Source organism: Echiichthys vipera, assembly GCF_963691815.1.
Source record: "Echiichthys vipera genome assembly, chromosome: 15".
Lineage (NCBI taxonomy): Eukaryota > Metazoa > Chordata > Actinopteri > Perciformes > Trachinidae > Echiichthys > Echiichthys vipera.
In genome coordinates this window covers 6,843,799-6,871,575 of record NC_139840.1, presented here as the reverse complement: position 1 = coordinate 6,871,575, position 27,777 = coordinate 6,843,799, and the positions used below count along the sequence as shown (strand labels likewise).

General features: G+C 42.2%; 2 protein-coding genes across 2 annotated transcripts; both read left to right on the top strand.

The window, feature by feature from the left end:
• Nucleotides 1-1,402: 1,402 nt before the first annotated feature.
• Nucleotides 1,403-23,669, top strand: LOC310958078 (vang-like protein 2). Its single transcript, XM_083928884.1, has 8 exons — nucleotides 1,403-1,474; nucleotides 13,743-14,117; nucleotides 14,690-14,813; nucleotides 15,359-15,966; nucleotides 17,365-17,498; nucleotides 17,760-17,895; nucleotides 18,790-19,033; nucleotides 20,385-23,669. Exons 2-8 carry the CDS (start codon nucleotides 14,047-14,049, stop codon nucleotides 20,643-20,645), a joined length of 1,578 nt encoding a protein of 525 aa, XP_083785010.1. The 5' UTR covers nucleotides 1,403-1,474; nucleotides 13,743-14,046; the 3' UTR covers nucleotides 20,646-23,669.
• A 475-nt stretch (nucleotides 23,670-24,144) lies between these two features.
• On the top strand, nucleotides 24,145-27,226 carry fcer1gl (Fc receptor, IgE, high affinity I, gamma polypeptide like). The gene is made up of 5 exons (XM_083928506.1): nucleotides 24,145-24,258; nucleotides 24,389-24,480; nucleotides 24,997-25,023; nucleotides 25,486-25,515; nucleotides 25,749-27,226. Exons 1-5 carry the CDS (start codon nucleotides 24,204-24,206, stop codon nucleotides 25,812-25,814), a joined length of 270 nt encoding a protein of 89 aa, XP_083784632.1. The 5' UTR covers nucleotides 24,145-24,203; the 3' UTR covers nucleotides 25,815-27,226.
• The last annotated feature ends 551 nt before the right edge of the window (nucleotides 27,227-27,777 follow it).

Genomic DNA, 27,777 nt, shown 5'->3' with positions numbered 1-27,777 from the left:
TTATTTGAGAAATAAGGCTGATTATATGAACCAATATTCAAGTCAAATACAATTTATTTATAATAAAACCAAAAATGGCCAGAAAAAGAAATCTTACAGAGTAGAGAGATGTAGCAAAAAGAGAAGAAATTAAAAGAAATACATTGTTTTTATTCTAATAAAATAACATTTTTTGTATAGCAGCCTTAAAAACAGCAGTTTACAAAATGCTTTGACATAGCAAATATAGAAATACACCCAAATACAGTATAATAAAATCAATAATAATAAAAGCCAATGAGGTAGAACATGAACATAAATGACGCATTGTTGTATAATAGTGTACACAGGACAAAGGGAATTATTATTCACTTGTCAGTTCATTAATTTAAGGTGCTTGCAAAGAAAGGAGAACAATGAGATAAAGGATAAAAAGATAAAAAGAGGAAGGCAAGTCTATAAAAATGAGTTTTAAGAAGTGATTTAAAAGAGGACCTTATGAAAACACCTATTCTGTATTGTGGAGGGAGACTTATTTTCATATTTATTTCAGTTATAAAATTGAATGAACATGTAAAAAAGTCTTCCAAGTATCTTGAGGAAGCCTTTCGACACGCTGAAAGTCGTTGTGAACAATATATTTAGATTCAAGCAGCTGAGAAAAACACATTTAATCTCCCCTCCCCTTGACTCAACATACATTGTTAAAAGCTACAAATCATTTCATAATATTAATATCTTCTTTTTCTTTTTGGTATTTATTCAATGTAAGTCTGATGATGATGATGATGAGTGAGGGCAGGGCGGAGCTTTTAATTTACTCTTGTAAATGACTATTAGTATTACATGAAAATAACTCATGACTCATGATATTTTTATATCTAAATGTCTTTAAATATTGGACACGTTTTTTACTGCGGCAAAAAGGTCACACTGCTATCACACCGTTTGATGATGATGATGATGTTTTTTTCCCATCAACTTCATAAACCAATAACTTAGTGACATTATACTCTTCACTGAGTACACACACACACATACTCACGCTCACACACACACACACACACACACACACACACTCACACAGACAAACATACATACGTAAACGCACACACACAAACTCACACACACACACACACAAACACACGCGCGCACTCACACACACTCACACACACATACGTACACGCACACAGACACACTCACGCACACATTCACACACACACACAGATACACATACTCACAGACACACAGACACACGCACACTCTCTCACACATATAGCCACACACACACACACACACACACGCGTGCACACACACCACTGTGTGCGGTAACAGATGAGTTGTGGCTGAACCGCACGGTTTCACAGGCCCTGTCCCCCGGGGGGTGAAGACAGAGGAGGGGCCAAAGTGGAGCGGGGGCGGGGCGCGCGCTGCTACGGCCGAGAGGAAAGAAAGTGGAAAGTGAGAAAATACCTGAATGGACTATCTGGAATAAGTAAGTAGTATTTGTGCGTGGAAATTGTCTTGAAATGCTGCCGCTGGTTGTGTGTGCGTGTGCGCCGCGTTAACGCAGAGGGAGAGGGGAGGACTCGGGGCGCCGGAGATCTCCGGTTTCCCCAAACAATAGTCGACAGGACGCGATGGTCGCCTTTTTTTTTTTGGTAACCGCGGAAGTTTAGGACCCTCATCGTCCCTATTGTTGTCCTCGCCGAGGCCACGTAGCTCCGTGGGGCGATCCTAAACGTGTGAGGGCGCGCGGTGTGTTTCTACATGTTAGTGGAGGAGGAAAAAGGGCTGAGGCAGAGATGCGCGTGGAGGGAGCGATCGCGTCCAGTTTGATCGTAGGCCGGAGGTTTTTTGAATTTGCTCTCCGGTGAAGGACTGCTGGGGATCTGAGTGCGTCCATTCATTGGTGCGGGCTCGTCCCGTTTTGGAAAAGGAAAGGCGGAAGAAAGGGGAGCGAGCATTGGGATCGTTTTGGCATCAGGACGCGAGCAGCGGGGCCTGGGAGTCTCCCATTGTCCTGCCGTACTTCAACACCCTCCTTTCTCATTATAGTGGCTCGCACAACTCTTTCTGTTCTCCCTAAACGCCCCCGGCTCCCCACAGTAAGTGAGCCTGCTTTGGTCGCCTTTGTGCATGTGGAATATTGTTGAATTATTGATGCAGATCGACTCTCGATCCACGTTCCCACATCGGCTCGAATGGGTCCGAATGGCTTTTGCGTCGTTGCGCCGTTCAGATTCAAACCGAAACAGTGTCATGTTGCTGCAGTAGCAACAGGCCCTGGTTCCCCTCAGCTCCAGTGAGTGCTTCATTTACCTGCAGGCTGCAGAACTTCTTTATTTCAGGGTGAACATGAGAGGAATCGACTATACACTGCTATAAATACACAGCACACTACACAAGCAGCTCTTAGTGGGGCTGTTGTTGTGATGAACAGTGCAGGGGACCTGGGCTGTAAGCCTTTTATCACAGTACAGTAAGTTTACTGTAAAGGTTTTGTTGATGCATGCATGGAAACAGCCTGTTGTGTGGCTCTGGATGATGAGTTAGTACATGTATGGTATTGTCCAGTAACACACTAACTTTATTTTCCCCTTTATCATAAAGTCAAGAAAATGTAAAGAGATCCTGAAAAGTTCCTTTTAAAGAACAATTGACTTCTAGAAATTGCTTTTGTTTGTCTTAAACCTAAAGATTTTTACCCTATTTAAAACAGATACAAGCATCAAATCCTTACATTTTACAAAGCTGGAACAAGTTTCACATTTCTATTTGATAAATAATGTTAACAGTTAATTTGTTATTAAAATGGTTGGTGATTAACTTTCTGTTGATCCACAAATCAATGAGACAAATGGTTTCGGTTCTGTCCAATCCGCATGTCTGTCACTGTCCGAGTTTCACTTTGGTTTATTGACAATTAAAAAAGATGATGCAGCCCTCAACAACAAATGTGATTGAGATGCAAGTAGGTTTTCTACGTCTGACGTAAGACACGTTTGAAAAGAGGAACTTAATGCTGTAAATCCTGGGCCTATCGTAATCAAAGTACCTTTATTTAGGAAGTAGACACCATTCTAGTCCCTCATACACCTGGATTTACATCTGTTGTATAAGATAAGATTAGATAACATATTTCTTTATTAGTCATTATTACTAGTTTAATATTGTTGAAGGTGCAAACTAGGTTCATCTATCAGATGAATCCCTTAGTTATAAAATATAGAGTTTTATGGGTCACATGTTCTGACGCTGACATCTTCCAATATCATGTTTTGTTCAACTAACGTAGAATTATTTAACTATGAAAAGCAGAGAAAAGATAATCGTCCCATCAGTGAGTATGTAGAAACTAACAAATCTGAAAAATAATAAATTGGCTATCAAAGTTAGGCGTTTGACTGACCGACTAACTGATTAATGGACAAACTGGTTCAGCTGGTGTGTAAACCTGCACGGAGTCAAAGGTAAAACATAAATGAAGACGTCCCCGTTCTCTCACTCAGTGTGTGGTCTGTTCCCTCCGTACGTCATCTAGTACAACTGGGTTCCCTGTTGTCTTTTTCAAATATCATTAATTAATGCTTAGAAAACCACACGTGACAGTGCACTCAGTCTCAGCCGCAGATATCTCAAACACAAGGAGGTGAACCTGAAACTACAGGACTAGACACAACTACAGGGCTAATGTTGTTGATAGTTTGGTTGAACTGATCCTGAAACGCGTTTGTCCCTAACTGGATTTATTATGAAATATACGCCCACGCTGTCTAATGGACCAGAGCCCAGTATCTTGAACCACATCTATCTCATCCCGGCTCATTGAGCCACTTCCTGTCTCCTCAATACTTTGTTTGGATGAGCACCGATTGTGTGCAGAGGTTCTTTGAATCACAGCGCCGAGCAGAGGGCAGGCATGTTGATTCAACTATATCCTGTTAGATTTGTACAACACACACACACACACACACACGCACACACCTGCTCCGGTCTGTTGCATGAAGGCTGACAGTAGCAGTTGTCTTGTTTTTTGCTGGTTTTACTGATGTCATCGCAGGCAGCAGTGGGTGGTGGTCATCCCTGTGTGTGTGTGTGTGTGCGTGTGTGGCCCCGGTACAGTGATGAGCCTCTTCCCCTGCTCGACCCTGGGTGTGTGCATGCTTATTTTCACAGTTGGTATATCAGGCCTCAAATGGCTGTTGAATGGAGCTGGCGAGAGATGACCCAGATTGCTTCTCCACCCTGACAGCTGCTGTCTCAGTGCCAGCAGCTCCAAAGGTTTGATGACAGCTTGATTTCTTTTTTGCCTTTGGAAAAATAGCGACTGTAAAATCCTACAATCGGCTTGTTTTAAGTGTTGTAATGTGACGCAGGTTCGCGTTTACAGCCAAATTCCTAATTGGTTTTTGACAATTTTATAAGTCAGTTTGAGCGATTTATCCAGTGGCGTGAACTTACTGAACTTTTTGGATTATTAATATCAGCAACTTTAAGTTTTCACTTTAGAGCACTTTGAACTGCCTTGTGTGAAAAGTGCTGTATGAATAAACTTTCCTAGCCTCATTTATATGACACACAAATGCACAGGAGACATTAGAAATACAGGCAGTGAAACACTAGATAACAGGATACACATCATTTTTAAAAGAAGTGAGTCATGGACACTGCGATAATTGAGTCAGAACACGACAACTGAATTTATGACAGAATCGGTAAATGGATGGTAAATGGACTTATACTTATATTGCACCTTTCTAGTCTTCTGACTACTCAAGGTGCTTTCACAGTGTTTGTCACATTCACCCATTCACACAGACATTCACACTGATGGCAGTGGACTTCTACAGACCATCTAATCTGATCTTTCACACCATATTCACACGCCTATGCGCAGCCTGGGGAGCAATTCGGGGTTCAGTGTCTTGCCCAAGGACACTTCGACATGTTGACCAGGGGAGGTGGGGATCGAACGGCCAATCTCTCGAGTGTAGGACGATCCACTCTCCCACTTAGCCACAGTCACCCACATGAGATATAGCTCTAATATTTGTGAATACTCATTTTAACAGCTAAAAATCAGTATCACTTTACTTTTTTAAATACTGGTTCCAGTGTAGTGCCCTAAGTTTACATACAGCACAACCTGACTACATGAGAGACATCATGATCTTCCATTTGTACACGCATACCTAAACACACAACTCCTACACACAGTTGCTGGTGACTTTTGTTCTCTGATTTTATGGCAGAAGGGACAAAACTCCTGCCAAAGCGTGCCAGTTTCCTGATCAGGGGTCTGTGTCTACGACCAGATAGAACCAGTGTGAAGAAAGAGTTTCAGGTCACATACCAAAACAATACTTTTTTCAGTACTTTACTTTTCTTTCTAGAAAGCCTCCCTTTTCATTAAAAAACAGGGTTTGTACAGGTGCTTGAAATCCTTGAAAATGCTCGAACTTTAAAGTTGTTCTCCATATTTTCAAAGTGCTTGAATTTTGGATGAAGTGCTTGAAATTGTATTTACATACTCATTTACACTGAGTATGAGAACGCCTCAGGATCCCCCAGTTAGAGCTGGTTAATGTGGCCCGGGAAAGGGAAGTTTGGGGTCCCCTGCTAAAGCTGCCGCCCCCGCGAGCCGACCCTGGATAAGAGGATGAAGATGAGATGAGATGAGTCTGCTATAAACAATAATAATATACACAACAAAATATGCAAAATATACTATAACAATAATAATATATACAAAAAACAAACAGTAGAGAGAGCAGAGTTCTCTGTCAGGCAGAGGTGAGAGAGTTATTATAAAAAGTGATGGATCGTGGCAGGAAAGATTTCCTGTATCTGTTGCTACGACAGCGAAGCTGAAGCAGCCTTTTGGAGAAGGTGCTCCGCTGTCTGACCAGTGTGAGTTGGAGAGGGTGGAGAGGATTATCCATGATGGAGAACAGTTTTTTCAGTGTCCTCCTCTCCACCACAGCCTCCAGAGTGTCCTGTTTGGAGCCGATCACAGAGCCAGCCTTCCTGATCATATCGTATGGTGCTGGAAAAGTGCTGGAAAAGCAAATTCCTCCTCAACCGCACGAGCGTTTGATTTTTGTCTGGACTAAAAGAAGCCAAATAAGAACTTTGCTTGATTAAAATAGACAACAGTAGCATTTAATAAGTACATATCTAATCAATGGTAGACACAATTTATTTCATTAACCGTACTGTACTTATGCATGGCCCCATTCATGTCTTATTACATAGGTGTAGAGGTGTAATAATGAGTCAGGACTATTCTACCCAGGGTTGTTTACGATGAAGTGCCCATGAGTGGGGTGAGAGCACCATGGTCTTGAGTTTTTTAATTTAATTTAATGATATGAGGGTATTTTAGTTTACACTACAGGTTTGAGCCAAAGTCTATCTTTGTGAAACCAGCCCATGGTTAGTGTTTCTCACAAAATGCTAAATACATTCAACCAAAGGAGCGCCAGGATTACATACCTGGCACCAGACCATAGTGTATGCAGAGGGATAAGAGTCACAGAAGATCTAATTGAAAAGAGAAATACACTTTGATTTCAGTTTCAGAAATCAGAATCAGAAATACTTGAATAATCCCCGGGGAAATAATTGTATTAATTATTTTTAGTTTCATGTTTATTTAATTTATACAGCACCAAAGACAGACGTATACAAGCATAAGGACATATATGTGCATAGATGTAGAAAAAAACAAGATTAAAATAGAAATCTGCAATTTGAAACCCAGGGAATTAGATCAAAACAGAAAAACAAGCCAGAGAATAAACATGTGTCTTACAGATTAAGCCCAGAAAGATTAAGTTTTTCTAAAATTCTTTGGAGTAAGTTTATTTGTGAGGAATTTGGCTTGTCAAAAATGTCTTAGGTCAGAGGGTTTTCAGTGGGAACTTTGGACTCATTATCACTCCGTTTTTCTAGTATAGCTGCTACCTGGACTTTCCAAGAGAGATTTGTTGTGCTTATAATAAAGTAGCATCAACTCAGCTTGGTGTTGAAAACAGCTATCTTTGCTATCAGTTAATGATAGACGTTAAATGGCTTTACACTCCCTTTGGCCCGAGCCAAAAAACATCTACCCGTGGCACTAGCAGGCATGAAGCCCAGCGTCATTACTGTTTAATCTCAGACCACACACCTACACAGATTACTGAAGCGGCCTGTTGTTGGCAGCCCATTTAAATGCAGCCCAGAGTGGAGTGAACAAAGGTCATTTTCTTCTTTTAGAAGTCAGACTTTGACTTTGAGGCCGGATTGTGAGAAACGAACGAGTTGTGTGTTGAGAAATGAAAGGAATCCAGAAATAATCTGAAGAATCCCTCCGCTGTTCGCTGAACAGTGGCTGTCCAGGAACAGGGACAGGAACAGGGACAGAGCAGGATGAAAAGAAACAAACCTGTGTGTTCATGGAATAAAACCAAGGGTCACTTTTTTTATACCCTGTGCGTTAATTTAACTATAATGCTGCGGACTGGAGTGGCTGAGAAGAGTCCTGGTGGTGACGCTCATTAAGTAGGCCATAGGACACTGGGATGAATAGGAAACATTATCCATTTCCACACTGGACCACACCCCTGAAGATCAAGTGCCCTGTCATATTCTCAATAACAGTCTGGCAGAGAGACACAGGATCAAACTGCAGTTGTAGTTTTTGTTGGTGGTGAAAATGGAGTTTTACCCTGGGCTGCTCAAGGATCAGGGTTAGGGATAGGCTACCACAGAAGAAAATAAATGTGGCCACCGAAAACACCACAATGTAGCTACAAGGCATTCAGTGGTTGTGTTTCATCTTGTATAATTAGGTCATTACAGGACGTTTTGGGAAATACACTCATTCGCTGTCGTAAAGACTGGAAATGGGAGATAGGGCTAGCCCAGCTCTGTCAGAAGGAACAAAGTCCCACCGGCAGCACATCTAAAACTCCTGAATTAACACGTTTGTATCACATTCGTTTCATCCTAACAAATATTGATATATAAAAACTATTTGCCGTTTTACTTGGGCGGTCATGAGTTGGACTCTGTTCCCCCAGCAGCTGATTCCAACCAGTTAATAATCACAATAATAACACATATCCCCACTTAAAGCACCGTGTGTTTTTTCTGCTGGTTCTCGCACTGGGTAAAAAAAAGATCATATGTGTTGTGGTGAGCTTTACAGGTGCTAATAAGTCTTTAATAATAAGACATTTTATTACCTTTGAACAGAGGCAGGCTAGATATTTCCCTGTTTACCTGTTTCCAGTATGTATGTTAAGCTAAACTAAACGGCTGCTAGCTCCAGTTACATAATAATAGTAATAATACATTTAGATTTTTTGGCGCCTTCCAGGGCACTTAAGGTCACCTTACATGTACAAAAAAGAAATAAACAGGCATCAGTAAGAAACAGACCAAATATACTGTAAATACAAAGCACTAAACAGCAACAGACTTATAGAAAAACAAGTAAATATCAAAAGAGAATAAATGTCTAAGTTACACAGAGCATACTTATCTGAAGAGGTGGGTTTTTAGACGGCGGAGAGAAAGTCAGTGTCACGGATGGCTTGTGGGAAAGAATTCATATTTACCGTACCGTACAGACGTGAGAGTGGGGTCCATCTTCTCATCTAACCCACAGTAAGAAGAGAGACAGATGTGAGGGTTCAAAGCCTCGAGCTCCGCAAACACTTGATCCTACATTTCCCGTAATGCAACCCAATAGCATCTTTCACAAGACCCACCATGCCTGGAGGAACCCCTCCGTTAGAAACTTGTGTCCAAGCCAAAGTTGAGGTAACACTTGATGACATCACTATGACATCATCAGAGTTATTTTCTCAGACTCGATAAAGCTCCTCCAAAGACACATAATAAGTGATACAAATGCTCTCGTAGTCTGTGTAGAAGAAACTCTGATTAATAAATAAACCTTCACGGTTGAAAATGGTGAAAAATAGTTTAAGTTGTTTCAAATGAACCAGAGTCGAGCTGCAGTAACAACCAATTACATCTGACCAACTATATCAGCCCAATATCCAGAACCTGTAAAGGGTCATTCAGGACTAAAATATGTACAGTTTCAACTATAATAAAGTAATATGTGGCAGTTTGTGATATAGATTTTAGGTTGTATCATGGTGCTGAATGATCAGGAGGCTGTGAGAGGCTCCAATTGCAAACCGGTTCCTTTGCTCTATTCAAGCTTTTGTTTCCTTTGAAAGACACCGAGGCTCCACTTCACAAGACCACCCTAACCACTCTATGCTTCTCACACCATATATGTCTCATTATGTGGACAAAGGTCAAACGTAGGTGCTGTGACGTCATGTTGACATGATAGCTTGTGCTAAAACTTGATGTCACACCTTCAGAACATGAAAACAGGAAGAACCTCTTTGTGCAGCCTATTTTTTTACACTGATGTTCAGTAATCCAGCGTTAAACCTGCAGAGATCCACACGTCTTCATGGTGCACCCAAACGTCCAGAATATAATGCAGCAAGTAATGCAAGTTTGTTTTGACTGAATACTTTCATAGTCATCATTCAACTCATCAGACTATTCACAGCCATGTCAGAAAGTTGTATTTACCGTATCATTCAGTACTCACTATATGATTGTGTTGTGACAAAATTCACACAGCAAGATATTATAAACTCGTGTTTTCTTCACAGCAAGTGATGATCATAATCTAATGGTAATAAATATCTTCTTGATTTAATAATTTGGTCTATGAAACAGTGGCTCATCGCAATTTCTTAAAGCCCAAGAGGATGTCTGGTTTTGTTTCAGTCCAAAATCCAAAGGTATTTAATTAAATTAGTCCCTGAGGATGAATGGATAACCCTTGGGAGTAAAGCCTGAAGTTGTTCTTTCAACTTTACCCATCTATAGGTTTCTGAGGATTAAACTGGGATAAGAACCCTTTATTGTGCATTATATCACATGAAATCATTAGTTATTTACATGTCTGTTAGCATGGGGACAGCAGAGGGCACAGATGACTTCTGGCGTCCATTTTGTGGAACAGCAGGAATGATGATGAGTATGTGGGGTCATTATAGACCTGGATCACCTTTCTGATTGGTGGTAGTTTAGGTTTCGGAGTTGCTATTGTTTATTTCCAACGACCTGTTAACCACCTGTGCTGGCTTGTTGCAGTGTTTAACTGCCAGGCTCCCATACTAGGAGACCTAAGTTATAGGTGCTCAGTGAGGGAACTGTAGACGGAGGTTAGGGTGCGTTTGCTGGCATGGAAGCGCCTCAGTGACCTGAGGGAGGGAGAGCTGCTGCCCTGCTGCCTTTGTCACAGATATTTATGGTCCTCAGAGGATTCATCTCTATTTTGTTGGGTGACCCTCCCTGACTTTCCACCTAACATCACCATCAGGGCAAAGGTCTTCCCTGACCTCTTGATCATTCTCTGCTTCTCAAAAATGCACTGTATCCATGGTGACCAGCCCGACCGTACCTCTACCACCGCAAGATTTTCCAATCTTACACAGGAAAGCTAACACTCTTGTGTTTTCCAGAGGATAATCACTTTACATTTCTGACACTCAAAAAATCTAAAAATAAAGTTTGCAGGCAAAATACCTCACAATATGATAAGGTGACGTAACCCTTTTGATTCAAATTACTTTTCCTGTTACGTCCGCCTCATAACCACCTTTAGTTATCACCACAGTATTTGCTGTGTTCCACCTTCAGCGTTCACTGATTTCTGTTCATGGTCCTTTTTAATTGCTCTCTAAGGCCTTTGGTTACATATGGGCCCTGCATGTCTTGGCTATGGTTGTTTTACCTAACGAGATAGACGCTCCACATGTTTGTCTGTGAAACTTTAAACATTTAATGTCACAGAGAGTACTGACAGATATGTGTCAGAGATGCAAAGCAGTGCATCAGCGGCTGTGATCTTCATTTCAGAGTGACTCATCTCGCAGTGTAACTGCTTTGAAATATGGACAGCATTACTGTAATTGCTTAATTGTTATTTTTATGAGGTGCTGGGTAAACATCGAGGCCATGTGATGAATTCAGATTGTTATTTTCACCAGAGTATCTCTGTCTGGGAGGGCAAGTTCCAGCTTCCCCTGGCCATTAGATGAAAACACTGTTTAGATTCAGTTTATTGCCGGTCTCAAATATGCGGTTTGTCTGGGAATCTGCGAGTACTCCCCCTCAGCACATTTCCTACTTTACTCCACTTAAATCTGCTTCCTCATGTGAATCTGCAGCGACTATCTGAAGGACAGATCTTGAAACATTTTCAGTCTAATGCCATGCGACTGTGCGGCATCTAAAGTAAGCGTTTGCTCGTGTTGCGTGACATTCAGAGGGCAGTTTCCTCTCTGCTGGAGAGATATCATGTGGTCGGCATGAGACAGTTTACTGCACTTTATATGGCATAAAAACACAGCAGCACTCTGTACATCAGATGCTCATTCCTCTGCCAATACTAAAGATAAAAGCTTATGATGATACACCGGGTAGAGTCTGTTACTCATTTGAGTTTTGTGGTTTGGAATAGGCATGTTGAGGTTTTGCACATGGCTGCAGGGATGCAAAATCTTCTCTAGTCTGGTACGACTTAGCGGGTTTATTGCTGCTGAATGAAGGGCACTTCCTCCTAAGAGAAAATATGGATGAAGGGCTGTAAAGCAAAGGAGTGCATGAGGAATATGATGAGGACAAACTTCCCACAGACAGATTCGTCGCCACACAGCATTTGGCTTAAAGGGAAGTGGATTTTAAACACAATAGCATTGATGGAGCAGAAAAAAACCCATTAAGTTAAACCAGGACCCCGTGAGACAGTGATGGCAGCTAACGTCCCTCTCCATTTCCCACAGAGGTCCAATCAAAGCCAGCGAGCGTCACCCGCCCTTTATCAATTAACCACCGTATGACAGTCCAACATCCGTCATGCCAACACTTTTATTTTGGAGAGTTTTCGGCAGCATGGGGAACAGAGTGGTAGAGGGCGGCGTGAGGTCAAGTTTCCATGGCAACGGTCAACCTCCGATCCCCCCGCCTCCAGCCGAACACCCTCTTTCATCGCCATAGCAGCAGAGAGGCCCTGTTTCCCAGGGGACGGGGGGAGTGCGGGAGGGAATGTGAGATGGCGAGAGGGAGGGAGAGGGCAAACAAGTTTTGTGAAAACACAGTAATCCAATATGGCCGCCATTGTGTCCGAGCTAACGGCGGCTAAAGCCGGCTTCTTGGTGAGAGGAGATACAGTCGTGTGATGATTAACCTCGGCCGAGACCCGTAAGACGAAGTGATATAAGGAACTAAAGCCTCAGTTTAGTGGGTTAATGTGTGTTAGTGTCACTCGTGGGTGAGACGTTTGATTCCCATAGGAGCAAACAACCAGGCGGGCTCTTCATTTAAAGGGTCATTTTGTTGCGTCATATTTGTACAGTTAAACTGACCGATGTTGGCATGTTTGACTGACGCCCTCCTGAAACCTGAAACTGAGCCTGATAATCTTTGAGGGGCTACTTTCTACGCTGATGTTTCTAAATTCAACAATTTTCATACCTCAACATTCTCATTTTTGTGTGATTCTCTCACAGTATTGTTCTTGACAGATGGGAAACATTTAAGAATCATTATAGTGCCTCAAAACTTTAAAAAAAAACCATTTAAACTAGAACTGTAAAATTGATTAAGATGACTAGTTTCTAAAGAGAAAAACTGTTATGAAATGGTGTGAAAATGTCACCATTGTAGTGACCAAAATGTTAAACACTCCTATAAAAACACACACTTAACACTTTCACACTCTCTTAGAAAAAGCTCTGGAGCTCCAACAATGGCTTCCACCAGGTTTTCAATGATGCAAGACAAAAACATGTTGCCAACTTTGGTTGATGCTGGACTGTTTTGACCATGAGTTTTCCAAAGAGCACAGTTTTAATGCTTAAATTGACATTTCGTGGAGAAAAGGTGCAGTGTATATTTAAACATCTACAGCAGGGCGGCCCAATCCTGCTCCTGGAGACCTACTGTCCTGCATGTTTTCTCCCTGCTAACATCATTGGAAACAGGTGTGTTGCAGCAGGCAGAAACCTAAAACATGCAGGGCAGTGGCTCTCCAGGAGCAGGATTGGACACCCCTGATCTAACCAATCAAATGAAGAAATGAACTGGGAAAAGATCCCTAAGGAGGAACTTCCCACAGATGTAAATGTAAATGACATGACTTGACAATCTCTAGTTAAAGGCCGTAGTTTTCTTGTAAACAGACAAAATGTATGTTTACCTTTTTAAGTTTTACTCACCAAATGAGTATCCTAATAAAACATTTGCAAAGTATTGTTTAGCATATGTTTTCTTTACCTGGCTTTATTGGCACATATCTTAAAACCGTATCGAAAAAAGTCAATCTATTATATTACTTATTCAACTTTTTTGAAATGTGCTGTTTGAGTGCCAGATATAAAGTCAGTGTTTCCTGAACGACGTATCTTGTAGATTATACCAAGCCTTGAGTGAATTATATAACAAGGAAGTTCCGAATAGGCCGTGGGGACTTCAAGTGTATCCGTCTAGATGGTCTGCTGTGATAACTGTTAGAAACAGGAGACAGGAAGTGCACAGGGAATGGCTTGGAAAATGAGCCCTCCTCTCCAAATGAGCCTGTTTCATGCGTTATAATCCAGAGCACATGAAATGTGGAGCTAAATGTGACGTGAAGTTTGAACCGTCCCTCTCTCTTTACCCGTCTCTTTCAGATCACAGCCATCTCAGCTCTCCCCTGCTGCCGCTCTCCTCCGCCGTCCTCCCCCGCCTGTCTTCTCCTCCTGTCTGTTGCCTCCCCCGCTCTCCCGCCTCCCTTCTCCTGCTCCCTCCCCATCGGCCTCCAAGATAGATTCCCTCAGGAGTAAGGTTGACCTGCTCAAGCTGCCCCTGGCTCTAACCACCAAGTCCATCTCCGAGCGCAAGAGCCAGCTGGGAAGAGTCGGCGAGCAGCGCGGCACGGGAGGAGGAGGAGGAGGAGGTGGGGCTCATAAAGCCCGCTCACTGTCGACCCGAGACATGGACAACGAGTCGCAGTACTCGGGCTACTCGTACAAGTCCTCCCACTCCCGAAGCTCCCGCAAGCACAGGTAGGAATAACACGGCAGTTTAACGTCATATTTCTCCTCCTGCCAATTTACCAACAACCACTTAATGTGTTCAAATTCTTTCAGTACGTCATGTTTGTTTCCAAGAGTTTCAGTAGGCACAGGTCTAGCTCTTTACCATCCAGCAGGTATCATTTTCCCGACTCTAACTTCTTCACTTGGTATTATGGAGTCCCCAGTGTTGGCACCTTTTAGACTTGGTTTAGGATAGAAGTCCACATTAGCTCCATCCACAATATAAGTGGAGCCACAATGAAAAATGAAACGTTTTACAGCAGTTATGAAAACATTATAATTTCCAACCTATTATTTTATTAAGGTGATCAAGAATTGGAATGCTTCACCAAATCATGTGCATATTTCCCCCTATTTTTTTATTCAAATGAATGCGTAAATTAAACAATTTCCTGTACAATGAGAAATATGTACATCCCCAAATTTGGTCATTTTGATTTTTTGCAAATGCAATGCTGCAAAGCATTATTGGAGTGAAATAAAGCAAGTACCGCCACACATGCAGTAATCCTAAGTGTTGTGGTGCGTTTGTCTCCCAGGGACCGGAGGGACCGTCACCGCTCTAAGAGCCGAGACAGCAGCAGCCGTGCAGACAAATCAGTCACCATCCAGACCCCCGGAGAACCTCTGCTGGATGCAGAGTCGACCCGCGGAGATGAAAGGGTCAGTTACGCTGTTTTCTGCACACACGTGTTTATTTTTAAAAACTCGTTCCCATGAAGAATAGCTACAACGTAGAACTTTATGTGAAGTATAATTTAATATAAACAAAAGACAAAGATCCCTAGTATGTGCATGGTTACACTGAGTAACACCCCTCACTCATAGAATATTTTCACTTTTCTGGAACTATGACAGTTTAGGGACTAGTATCTTGTATTTCTTCTGGATTTCTTGTCAGGAAAGAAGGATTTAAATGTCTGAAATGATGCTTTTCTTTTTGCTCAGGCTCTCTCTCCTAAGCACACCTTTTATATAAATATCTTCTAGATCTAGATTCTCGCTAGTTGCTTGATTAATTGTTTAATTATTATTTTATGAAAGAGCTAGTCAGATCTGGTTAGTCATTAAATTCAGTTATCTGTTAAAGAGACCAAACATAAACCTGCAGAAAAACTCAGGTGATCTTGTTTTCCTTCATTCTCATTTCCTACTTTTTATAAATTAAAACACACATGAATATTTATATCTTTATCTCTGTCTCACAGGACGATAACTGGGGCGAGACCACCACGGTCGTCACCGGCACCTCAGAACACAGTATCTCTAACGAGGACCTGACCCGCGTCACCAAAGATTTGGAGGAGTCGACTCCTCTGGAGTGCAAGCGCTTCATTGGCCCAGCTCTGGGAGGCTGCCTGAGCTTCTTCGCCCTGGTCACACCTTTAGCCTTCCTTATCCTCCCGCAGGTCCTGTGGCGTGACGCTCTTGAGCCCTGCGGCACGCCATGCGAAGGCCTTTACGTCTCCCTGGCCTTCAAGCTCCTGGTCCTGCTCATCTCCTCCTGGGCGCTGTTCCTCAGGCCTCCTCGCGCCACACTCCCGCGCTTCTTCGTCTTCCGCTGCTTGCTGATGGTGCTGGTGTTCCTGTTCGTAGCGTCCTACTGGTTGTTCTACGGTGTGCGGGTGCTGGAGCCCAGGGAGAGAGACTACAGGGGGATCGTGGAGTACGCTGCCTCGTTGGTGGATGCCCTGCTCTTCATTCAGTACCTGGCTCTGGTGCTGCTGGAGGTCCGACACCTGCAGCCGGCCTTTTGCCTCAAGGTTGTCCGGAGCACGGACGGAGCCAGCAAGTTCTACAACGTGGGCCACTTCAGGTTAGTGAGACAATGGCAAACATAATGATGAAGGTGCTACAGAGTTCTTGATACTTTTGTCACTGAAAAAATGTTCGATATCCATTTTGGACCCAAAAAAACAGGCTCTACTCTTACTTTGACAGCAAAATGTTTGGATAAAATACCACAAAAGCCCATGTTTTTCTGAATTTAAAGCAATTCTTACCTTTCCTGCATGTGTCAGTTAGAGCACTCAGCGCGTCCCTCATAAATACCACCCTCTTCCCCCTGCTCGACCTCTGAAGATCCCTGTTGCCCTGTTGCCCCGTGCATCGAGAGAGAAATGCTGCATTCGATTGCCATGGGAAGTTTGAATTTTCGGACCTCCAAATTGGCAAAGTGCCCTGGAATGCCTGTCAGAGTGCAACATCCTACTAGAGGTTCCACTCTGACAGCTATTCCAGTGCACTTTGCCTAGTTGGAGGTCCGAAACTTCAGACTTCCCATGACACATGAACGCAGCATGAGCAGAACCAGTGAAACGGAGCAACGGATGACAGGCAGGAAGCTTAAAGATTAAAATGATTGGTCAGACTTTTCTCAGAAGTATATGAGAATTGAATAATTTGAAGTTTTAACACCTGGTGGATTTCTCTTGGCCGTACGCTTATTAGGATTATTAGATGACAAAAGAAACGGGTCAAAATGCCAGAAAGGTAAGAATTGCTTTAATTTAAATGTAATTAATGCATCTCTCATTTAAAAGATTTTTTTGTAGAAACAGTAACAAGATATTATCAGACGTCCACTTGCTAGCTTTTCTGAACTTTTCTGAACTACTGCTTATGTTGTACCTTAGGGCCTTCAGCTTCAATGAGCTGCTGGGGCCCCTTTAACTCTCTGCTCCCCCTGTCATCCGTGCAGTGTAAATTGTTTTCTATACTGTAATACACTTTGGCCAAACTCTGTGGCAATTTGAATAAACTGTCAGAATATGCTGAATATAAGCAAAGAGGGTCTTTACCCTAAATTGTGTCCCTCTTCAAGGCAGAATAATAAAATAAGACCCACAAAGAGAAAACCAAAGAGCATGGTTTGGCTCAGTGCCAATGGAAAAACACCATTTCAGGCCTTCATCATGTCAGTTGATTCTTTGCATTAGTTGTGCATATTCTCAAACATATTTTAAATTCAATTTGCAAAAGCCAGTTGACACATAGTTAACATTAAGCCTGGAGCTTCCAGGGCCCATTGCTGCTATTGACTTCAGTTGACTTCTTTTTACAACATCTGAACAGAAGCTATAGTATTATAGTGGGGCGGTTGTCTGTTGTTGTCTGTGTGTGTATACGGTTTATATCCTGTCCATTAGCAGTCAGCAGCTGATGTGAGACCTGTACTTACTGTGGCACTGATGATTGACACGCTGTGTTTTAGTATCCAGCGGGCAGCTGTGTGGGTGTTGGACCGTTATTACAGCGACTTCTCCGTCTACAACCCTGCTCTGCTAAACCTGCCCAAGTCCATCCTGTCCAAGAAGATGACCGGCTTCAAGGTTTACTCCCTGGACGGTAAATACAGCCTCACCAGGGCTCTGACGCCTGTTTTCTAGTCCCTAACTCCGGCTTTTGTCCCCGTTATCATTTGTTGGTATGAACCAGATAACACATTCAGTGACGTACGCTGAGTTTAAACCTTCAGGCAGCTGACGGTCATTACTACTTGACCTTACTGTGAGAGTTCAAACCCCAGTGCTATTTTACTCTTGAACATCAGCTAAATACCTGAAATGCAATCTTCTCATCCCCTCCTCTGCATGTGTTGTCTTGTAGAAAGCACCACCAATAACTCCACAGGCCAGTCCCGGGCCATGATCGCAGCCGCTGCCCGGAGGAGAGACAACTCCCACAATGAGTTTTACTACGAGGAGGCAGAGATGGACCGCAGGGTCCGTAAACGCAAAGCCAGGTCAGATGGATAATCCTTGTTTACCAATACCTGTTGTGATCGGACAGCGGGGACTCATTGTGATGTGTGATCGGTCCAAGCAGCAAACAAGAAACACTTCCATGTAGTGTTTGTCTGGATGGAGCTGATATTGTCATCCAGTATTAGCTTTGCACTAATTGACTGATATAGGCTTATTTATTAGCTGAAAATTCAGTTATTAATTCATCTTCAACCGCTTGTCCCTGTCGGGGTCACGGGGGCCTGGAGCCGATCCCAGCTGACATCGGGCGTGAGGCGGGGTCCACCCTGGACAGGACGCCAGTCTATCACAGGACACATAGAGACAAACAGAGACAGACAACCATTCACACCTACGGGTGATTTTAGAGTCATCAATTAAAATTGCAGCACAAAAATTCAAGAGATACATTTGCAGTCGTTGGAAACAGTGTCACCTGTAATTTGTTCACCTGAGAACACTGCCATGTTTTTTCTTTGACTTGTTCATCGTTCAATAACATTAAAAAATGTTTTGAATCATATTGGCAGATGTGCCCTCATCCGTTAAAACTCAATATTGAACATCGGTACTGCCTGAGCATGTTGATAAGGGCGGGAACAGCAGGTCAACGGATCTGTCTTGAGTCTATCACATGTGGCACTGGATCTCACATATCTTCAGTGTACTAGCTGTTTGTGAATTAATAATGACACTGCAATTTAACAGCTCGTCACTTTGCTGAGAATCTCCTGGTTACATTTAAGGGCTGCCTGTAACTCTTGGTAGTGTCTCTGTGAAGCACATTTATACTTCCCATTTTTAAAGCAACTCAATTTTACCGAAATAGAATCCTATTGATAAAACTATCCACATAACCGAGTCCACAATGGCGTCTTTTCTCGACTCTCTAGGTTGGTCGTGGCGGTGGAGGAGGCCTTCACACACATCAAGCGTCTCCACGAAGACGAAGTGGCCTCGTCGCCCAAACACCCGAGGGAGGTGATGGATCCCCGGGAGGCGGCTCAAGCCATCTTCGCCCCGATGGCCCGAGCCATGCAAAAATACCTGAGAACCACCCGGCAACAGGCCTTCCACAGCATGGAGAGCATCCTCACACACCTGCAGTTCTGCATCACACACAACATGACGCCCAAGGTAAAAGACCGCCATCACTGTGGCTTAGGAAACCTTAACTTAAGCAAGTTAACGTTTACATTCTGCAGTTTGAGAAGTTTACATCCAATAGTCATACACACAAATTTCACATGCTGGGATTTTCTTTAGGCTTTCTGTAATATTCTTTCAGGTTCAATGTCAAAGTAACGTAGACAAAAAGTACAATTAAATAAAAAGAAATTCAGTATTTCTCAACTGAAACCTTACTGTCAGGACTTCAAAGTGGCATCGTAACCACCGCGCGGTTAAATTAATAAAGGAAATATGGACGATTAAATATGAATACTTAATCACTTGCCTAACATCTTTATTACAGCAATGTGCATACACATTTAGGTTGCTAGTACTAATTATGTACACATGGTATTGCGTACCACAATTGCTAAGTACTAAATTAATTTACATTGCGGTCCAAATGATCAAGCATTAAGAAAGTGATTTCATATACCATTAAACCGTATATTTATTTTAACTGTTTAATAATTCATCTAATCATTGCTAAAACAATCACATACGAGATGTCTTCCTAAAACCACCCTTAATGGCACCTTGAATCAACACAAGACCCGTCTAACATGACTACGACCAATCCACGACTTAATGAGACAGACACTGAAGCATCAGCAGCCAGAAGAGAGCACGCAGTGAGCTGTTTCAGAGCCAACTGCAGGGAGCTCCAGGCTGCAGCACCACACATAAAAGCTCTTTCTGCCGGTTCAGTGAAGCATTTAGGGACTGTCAGTAAAAAGGAGTCCCGGAAACAAAGAGCAGAGCTGTCGTTGGATAAAATTTACATAGCTAGAAGATTTCACGACGATATAATTGAACACATTAGCAGTTAAAACATGTTCTCTGTGCCTCCATGATAGTTATAGTTGATTAGTTGAGTGAGATTATATATATCTATATATATCTATATAGATAAAGATATAGATATACATACATACATATGAAAGCTTACATTATTTATTTTGTGAGAAATATGCAAGAAAGTGTAGTATCTATTTGATATGAACATATAAGTAATGCATTTTATTTGTAGAAAATTGTTAAAATATATAGAATAATAAATAGTTATAATAATTATGACTAAGGGAGCTTAATTAAAATGAGTTAGGGAGAAGGGGGTGGGATTAGATAAGTGACAACTTTTTCCCACTCCTTTTTGAACATGTTAGTCTAAATGTTTGTCATTCATGTATCTAATTATGCTTTATATGTTGTGTAACATCATTATTTTTCTGTGTGACAATTTCTGTTTACTTTCACATGTTTGAAATAAAAAATTGCAATCCATCATTTAAAGAACCTCCTCCTTTCTCCCTGTCAGGCGTTCCTGGAGCGTTACCTCTCCCCCGGCCCCACCATGCAGTATCAGCAGCAGAACGGCAGGGGGCGCCAGTGGACTCTAGTGAGCGAGGAGCCGGTGACCTCGGCCCTGCGTCAGGGTCTGGTCTTCTCCCTGCGACGCCTGGACTTCTCCCTTGTTGTCACGGTGACCCCGCTCCCCTTCTTGAGGCTCGGCGAGGAGTTCATCGACCCAAAGAGCCACAAGTTCGTCATGAGGCTGCAGTCGGAGACCTCTGTGTGAAGGCCGCCCCCCCCTCAAGAGTCTCCTTTTTTCCCCACGCGGCCCCTCTCTCCGTGCTCGCTCCCGGTGGATCATTGATGTGGCAGGACATGTGGAGGCCACGGGGTCCACTCCCATCCAATCATTTCCTGTATGTGACACAGAAACCGTTCAAGGAGCAGAGAGTGAATCCCCCTCGTGTGTCATGATCATCACTGATGCCCTGATATCAAACTGTGATCAGCTCAACGATTGTTCAAACCTGGAATTATACAGATGCCTTGACTCTCTCCCTGTGTCGTAGAGTCTTTCTTTACAGCACGCTGTAAAAAAAAAAAACAACTTTTTCTAAGGGGGACTTTTTTCTCTTTTTGCCTTTTCTGTTGCCGTAACCACTGGACTACTTTACTGTGCTGACTCAACACACGAACACCAGGGGAGGAGGATTACATCACATTTGTCACTTCCTCTTCCTCATGTCTTAAAAACAGACCAACTGGAGCTCAGCTCTGACTGCGACGCTGGTGTACCACTGCCTTTTGGTTTTTCCTGTCAGTGTACGGTTTACGATGACAAGGACTGTTTTTATATTCAAGGGTGTGATTTTTTTTTTTTACTTACAGAATGTAGCATTATGTGCTTTGAATTAACACGTGGCTTTTTTATTGCAGACCGAAGGCCAAAATGCCTTTTCATCTGACTGTAAAGAAACATGGGTGTACATTCCTAAGCTACTCCAGACTCTGTTTATTCATGATTGTCTTAATATGCAGGTTTTCTTTTACTCTACACTGGTATTTTTAATATTGGCCTCACAGTTTTAAGGAAGAAGACTATACAAAGACCCCATTTATGCCTGTTATTATCATGCAGTTTGTATGTTTATGTCTCTGTAAGGACGTTAAAGCACAAGCCTGGTGTTATAGGGTGTTATATATTGTTTAGTTCTTAACATATCCCGTGAAAACCCCAGAATCCAACAATGTGTTTCAATACTTTCTGACTTCCCCATACTGTCTGGAAGTCTGAAGTCCATTCTTTTAAAAAAACATATATTTAAAAAGCATGTACTGCACATATACATATACTTTATAAAAAGGCCAAATCTTTCCCCCTATATGATGCATTTACTGGACACTATTTTAGGCCACTGACCAATACACACTAGGGAGTATTTACATCTTTTACATCAGGCTTTGGATGTACAGACAATACTAGTTTCATTGTTTTTTTTGGTCTTTTCATGGGATTTACTGAGAATAAGAAAACTAAAAATGATCTCCAGACTTCTCTTTTAATGCCAGGTGTAAATGCATGCAGGACCAACTGCAGTCAGAGGTACAAATCTAAAACTACTGCGTCAGCTAGAAAATATCTGGAGCTGGTCTGGATTACATTGTGATTGGATGTCAAATGTGTGTGCGCATGCGATCTGGAAGATTTACCCGTCGGGTTGAAAAGTCACATTAACACCACCACTTCCTGCCGTCTCCAGCGGCCCAGCAAAAGATGAAGTGATACCTCCCTCTGTGAAGGAAAAAACCCAAGTTCTCAACCCAAGGTCCAACTTATTTGTTGTTTCCTAAGCTTCCAACAAGACCTCAGGGCCTTCCTCGGTGGATGGAGTCGCTCAGTCGTCATCGTTATGGTTTAGTTGTCATCATGTTACCTAAATATGGAGTTTCGGAGGAGAAGGGCATCAGAGACTGGAGTTAACAATCTCCACCTCAAATATGACCATAGAAAGCTCTCATGGTAACATTTATCTCCATGACACTTGAGCAACTCTCTGGTTTTGGTTTGACAGCTATATCGGACCTTTTAAGGAAAGAGCGGTAAAGTCGTGGAGATTTTATCAAGACGGGCCTTCAGCGTCTGATATTTTGGAAAAATTAGAAGAAGAAAAAGACTCCCATGTACAAACTAGAAGGGCACTAGTGCACACATAGTTTGTGTATCCCCCCCCTGTAATTCGGATCTGCTCTAAAAGTGACTGGCTACTCCCTCTCCCCAGACAAACGATGAAACCAACTGAAAACATAAGCTCCTTTGCGGAGGTAACAATCGATAGATTCATTATCAGTGAAATATTAAACTGATTCTAAGAACATATTAAGGTCTCCACAATCTAAAAAGCAAAACAACCTGGAAACCGCTCTGTGTGGTTAGATGTTGTTGAAAGCTTTGGAAACTTATTTCCCCCCTTTCACCTTGAACACACCATGCCCTGTCCCTCTGCCTGCTCCGTTTACATATTTATATCCAATCATAATGCAGAACTGAGACATGGAGGACACTTTAATAATAATACACAGGCCTGGGATCAGATGTCCTTCTACAGATCACATGTTAATACCAGGTGTAAATAGGGTCCTGGTCTATTCCAGGCTTTTCGAACAATGTACATATAAAGAATTCAGTCCTGAACACGCAGCTGAAGTTAAACTACAGTCTGGCGTCTGTGGTTATTATTTGTGTTAATGCCTTTCAACGGAAATCCCAAACCAGACGTGTGATTGTAACTCCTCTCTGCAGCTCCTCTGCAGCAGTAGCACATCACCGCCTCGCCTTGTGCCACGGGCTGAAACAAGCACAGTGAACACGCTGCCTCCATCTGACAGCCTTACTCTCCAGATGTGGAGGACCAGCGAAGGGGGCACCTGCCCCCCCCCCCCCCCCCCCCCCCCACTTACTGTAACACCGAAACTCGCCTGATGTTGAGCCGACCTGTTGCATTGATACAGACTGACTTTTGTTTGCTTTCCTTTTCCAGTGAAAATATGGTTTGTAAAGCCCTTTACATGTCTACAAATATCCAAATACCAGGTCCAGTGTGTGAGACATGATCAAAATGCATGCTAGAGTTGTTTTGGGCTCCAGAACTTTTTTATAATAACGCGTTTTCTATCATTTTGAAGGTGCCTAAGTTATAATGATGCAATTTTCCCAATGTTTTTACTTCTGAAAAACATGTGGCTTGTAAAAAAAATTGTAGATTTGTCTTGAATTTTCCTCCTTTTGGTAACTGTAGCTTGTATAGTGTGTTAGGCCTTTTTTCCATTATTAAACCATTTATTCCTATACGTCTTCTTTTTGTCGCTTATTTGGTCGCGTGGGAAGTCGATGGCAGTAAAGCCATCTTTTCAAATGATCTCAAAACAGGAAGAACGTGCTGGTTTTGTCGATAACCACAAGTCTCTGAACGAAATGACCATCTGTATCTGGATCTTTGTGGTTTAGAGACATAGATCCAAACACATTCGGCTTTCTGCTTAGATGTATTTGTTAATAATGATGTTCAAAGCGTGGTGCTGCTGGATTTGAGCAATGTTAGCCAAAAAGAAGTGGTGTGTTTTTCACAAGAGCTTCTATAAAGGAACTTCTGTGAAGAGATGGTGGCAGTGTTGTGGGCGTGTGGTTTCACCGAGCTTTAAAAAAAAACGGACAGAGAGCCCCGGACTTCCTGTTCGCTGCTGCTCAAAGAGCTCCCTTCAGAGGGTTTTTCAAGAGATCAATCTGACAGCCGACAAGGGAGCGACAAAACAGAGCCTTCATCTTGTCTGCAGCCTAGCCGGTAAGATGGTGCAGGCTTTGCTCATTGCCATCTTTCTGGTGATCTATCCCACCTGCACTGGTGAGGATGAGTACAGCTCACGGGAATATATTCCACACACCTGTAGCTCTCAGAGTATTCTCAGTTAACGGCAGGTGGGTGGTCTGCTGGAGGAGATGAGTGATGAGGGTGGTGTGTTTTCTGTGTACAGAGGCCATCGGAGACATGAGCGTATGTTACATCCTGGATGGGATTCTCATCCTTTACGGACTCATTCTCACCGTTTTATACTGCAGATTGAGGGTAAGAAAAACAGGAACCGCACACACACACACACACACACACACACACACACACACACACACACACACACACACACACACACACACACACACACACACACACATCATGATGAGTTAGGAAATGCACAACTGTTCCTTATGATTGCATGAACGTTCTTCACAGTTATTATGCTGACAAAAATCTGATTATTTACCAGTTTTGTTCAGAAATCCTGGATGTTTTGATTAGAAAAAGCCACAAAATTGTTCCACCTGCTTATAAAAATATTGATTAATTGCTTGTAAATGATCCTGACTCCCTTAGTATTATTCTTTATCAATATGTTTTTACATTGATGTTCATTGTGGCAATGCTTCACAACTTTTTTCAATCATCTGCTCATTTTAGAAACACATTCTTCTCCCCGTCTTGAATATTTCAGCACTTTTACCGGTTAGATCTGACACATCGGAGGCTGGTTTACACCTCCTGATGAATATGTGAATCTCTGTCATTCTGATTTTTCTTTTTTAACAGATGGGTCCAGCGAACAAAACCCCTGAGGTAAAATGAAAGAAAGTTTTTAAATGATTGTGAATAAGTCAGGTGTGACTTTGTGAAACCCGGTGTAGTTTTTATTGTAATGCCGTCTGCTGGTTTTTAGTATTTCGCCCTCAAAGGCACTAGTTCTGCTTTAAACCCAACCTCCCTCTATCATTTCCTGTAAGCTTGAGCTGACCACCAACCTACATTATTTATACTCTGTGAACACTGTCACAGTTTCCACCAGTTGTTTCTTCACAGTAAACAAAATGTGTCCGTGCCACATCCTGCAAATGGTAATATGACAGCAATATTACACTTTAACCAATAAAATAATCTACAGCCCAAATGTCTTTAGAGACACAGACTGGAAGGAGGAACTGGCTATTTCACACAAACACCCAGCGCTCTGTTGTGTTTATGAAGAAACGTTTGTTACTGACGCACACTGTATGATTCCTTTGAACTGTGTTTGTCCCACAGAAGCAGCCGGCTGAGGGCGGCATCTATGCGGTGAGACCTCTCATTCTTTTGATTAAAAAGACTTTTAAAAAGGCACATGAAGGAAAAGGGACAGCTTAAGGCACAGCAGATGGTAAAGGACTTCTTTTTTTTGTTATTCACCTACCTGGCTGTCAGAAAAGAAAAGAATCACACTCAGACTCAGTGCAGGAAATGCTCGCACCATTGTTTTTGCAGAGATGTATTTATGTACTTCTTACTAGTGTCATGGCTGTGTCCTGCAGGGTCTGACCTCCCCCAGCACAGATATCTATGAGACCGTCAGAACGGATAAAAAGCCCATCGTGTGATGGAAGAGGCTTTGGTGCGGCAGAGGGGAGCACAGAAACACAGTGTTGAATCTCTTCAGGCTTTATACTGTATATTAAGTTGTGCGTGTTAAAAGTATATTCACATGACTTCTCTCCCTTGTCTTTTTGTAAAATAGGCTACTTTGTAATTCTTAACTTTGCTCGTATGAAGTGTTAAACCGTACTTAATTTAACAGTTTACTAATAACGGCTCTGTCAGTGTGTTTTCACCGCTGCTTTTAGTGTGACTCAGAAAACAGAAGTTTCTTTTTAGCTTTTGTTGCTGTTCATGTTGGTTGTGTTTCCCTTTTTTGGGGCGAATTAAGGAGAATTCTTACCTCACACAAAGTGTTTCCCCCCCTTAGAAAAGTTCTTTTTTATTAACACTTATTCTGATTATTATTTTACTCCTAATGGTTGGATAAAAGCCCAAAGTGCGCCAAAACCCCCCCAGATATTCAGTTTACAGTGATATAACACAGAGACAGGGGCTGGAACATTTTCTGCCGATCAAATAATCGATTAATCCACTAAACTCCCGATTTGACTGGTTTGATTCATGCAGTTGTTTTAAAGGGTTTGAAGCATTAATAAATAAAACTTGGACATGAGTAAATACTGGATGTGCTGAAGCTGATTCAAGGTAATTTGATTAATTTTGCATGGAAGGTTTTGAAGCTGGTTCTCCCACAGTGTTTAAAACACATCGCATTACTGCAAATAATCATTCAGCAGCTTTCAAATACAAAATCACCTCAGCAACTGTCCTTAATCGTGTCAGACGTCTGTGATATGATGTTTGTTTATGGCAGAAAACAATATAACTCTAACATTACATGTTCATTTTGATCATTGTTGTCAAATCATCCCATTTTTTAGGAAATAACCCCAAAGATTTAACATTAAAATGAAACAGAATTACAGGAGTATTCAGGAAATGTGTTATAAATGCAGATGTCCTTTATAACAGAAGGATTGAACAGCACTAGAGGGCAATCACATACTTTCACTGTAAACGCCTGATTCGTTCTGCCTGTGTGACAACCAGAGACTCGCCTCGCTTATTTACATAGAAACATAACTGGAAATGTATTCAAAACAGATTCATAACAGCCTGAGCACTCTGTCTGTGAACTGTTTTTCCTCAGGCTCTTCACAGCGACACATGAAACTCACTCACTGATCCGGCCGCCTGTTGCAACATACCCACCTTAGCTTGTGTAACAAAGACACCCAGTTTTAGGGTAACAACTGTATTGGAATAAGGGTGAAATTTGTATTTAATCAGCATATACACACACGTCTACTGGGATATCATTCATATTATTATCATCATCCATTCCAATAAAACATGCCACTGTGAGAGATATGGATTTCTTTCTTGCAGCGAGACAATAAATGTATGAATCAACCTTTGTTGCCTCGTGTGTGTTTTGTGTCTGCTGCTGTTTCTAAGCTACAGTGTAAAACAGTGTAAAATGCAATTGATTCATTTGAAGCAGGGCTGTTTCACTTCAAGATGCCGTAGAGCTGTTTTGGGGTCGAAAAAGACACGTGACATGTATTTATATATTCCATATGAATGAAGCTGTCTGATTTCATTTACTTATTTATAAGGACAACGCACAATAATGAACATTTCTGTCGTGTAAATGTGCTGGTTATTGTTCAACCGCAGTTCTTTGGTGAGATGTTTTGAAACCAGTGAGGTGATGGTTAAAATAAAAACAAGACACCATGAGAAGAGAAGAAGAATTCAATTTTTTCACTCTGTTATTATTCAGGTTACACACACACAGGCCCGAAATACACACATGCACAAACAGGACCTATCTCATCTCATCTCATCTCATCTTCAGACTCTTATCCCCAAACTTCCCTTTCCCGGGCCACATTAACCAGCTCTAACTGGGGGATCCTGAGGCGTTCCCAGGCCAGTGTGGAGATCTAATCTCTCCACCTA

Coding starts and splice junctions, on each gene's coding strand:
- LOC310958078 (XM_083928884.1), top strand. CDS start 14,047: ATGGACAACGAGTCGCAGTACTCGGGCTACTCGTACAAGTCCTCCCAC. Junction 15,967..17,364: donor TACAACGTGGGCCACTTCAG/GTTAGTGAGACA, acceptor GCTGTGTTTTAG/TATCCAGCGGGCAGCTGTGT. Junction 17,896..18,789: donor GTCCGTAAACGCAAAGCCAG/GTCAGATGGATA, acceptor TCGACTCTCTAG/GTTGGTCGTGGCGGTGGAGG.
- fcer1gl (XM_083928506.1), top strand. CDS start 24,204: ATGGTGCAGGCTTTGCTCATTGCCATCTTTCTGGTGATCTATCCCACC. Junction 24,481..24,996: donor TTTTATACTGCAGATTGAGG/GTAAGAAAAACA, acceptor CTTTTTTAACAG/ATGGGTCCAGCGAACAAAAC. Junction 25,516..25,748: donor CTGAGGGCGGCATCTATGCG/GTGAGACCTCTC, acceptor TGTGTCCTGCAG/GGTCTGACCTCCCCCAGCAC.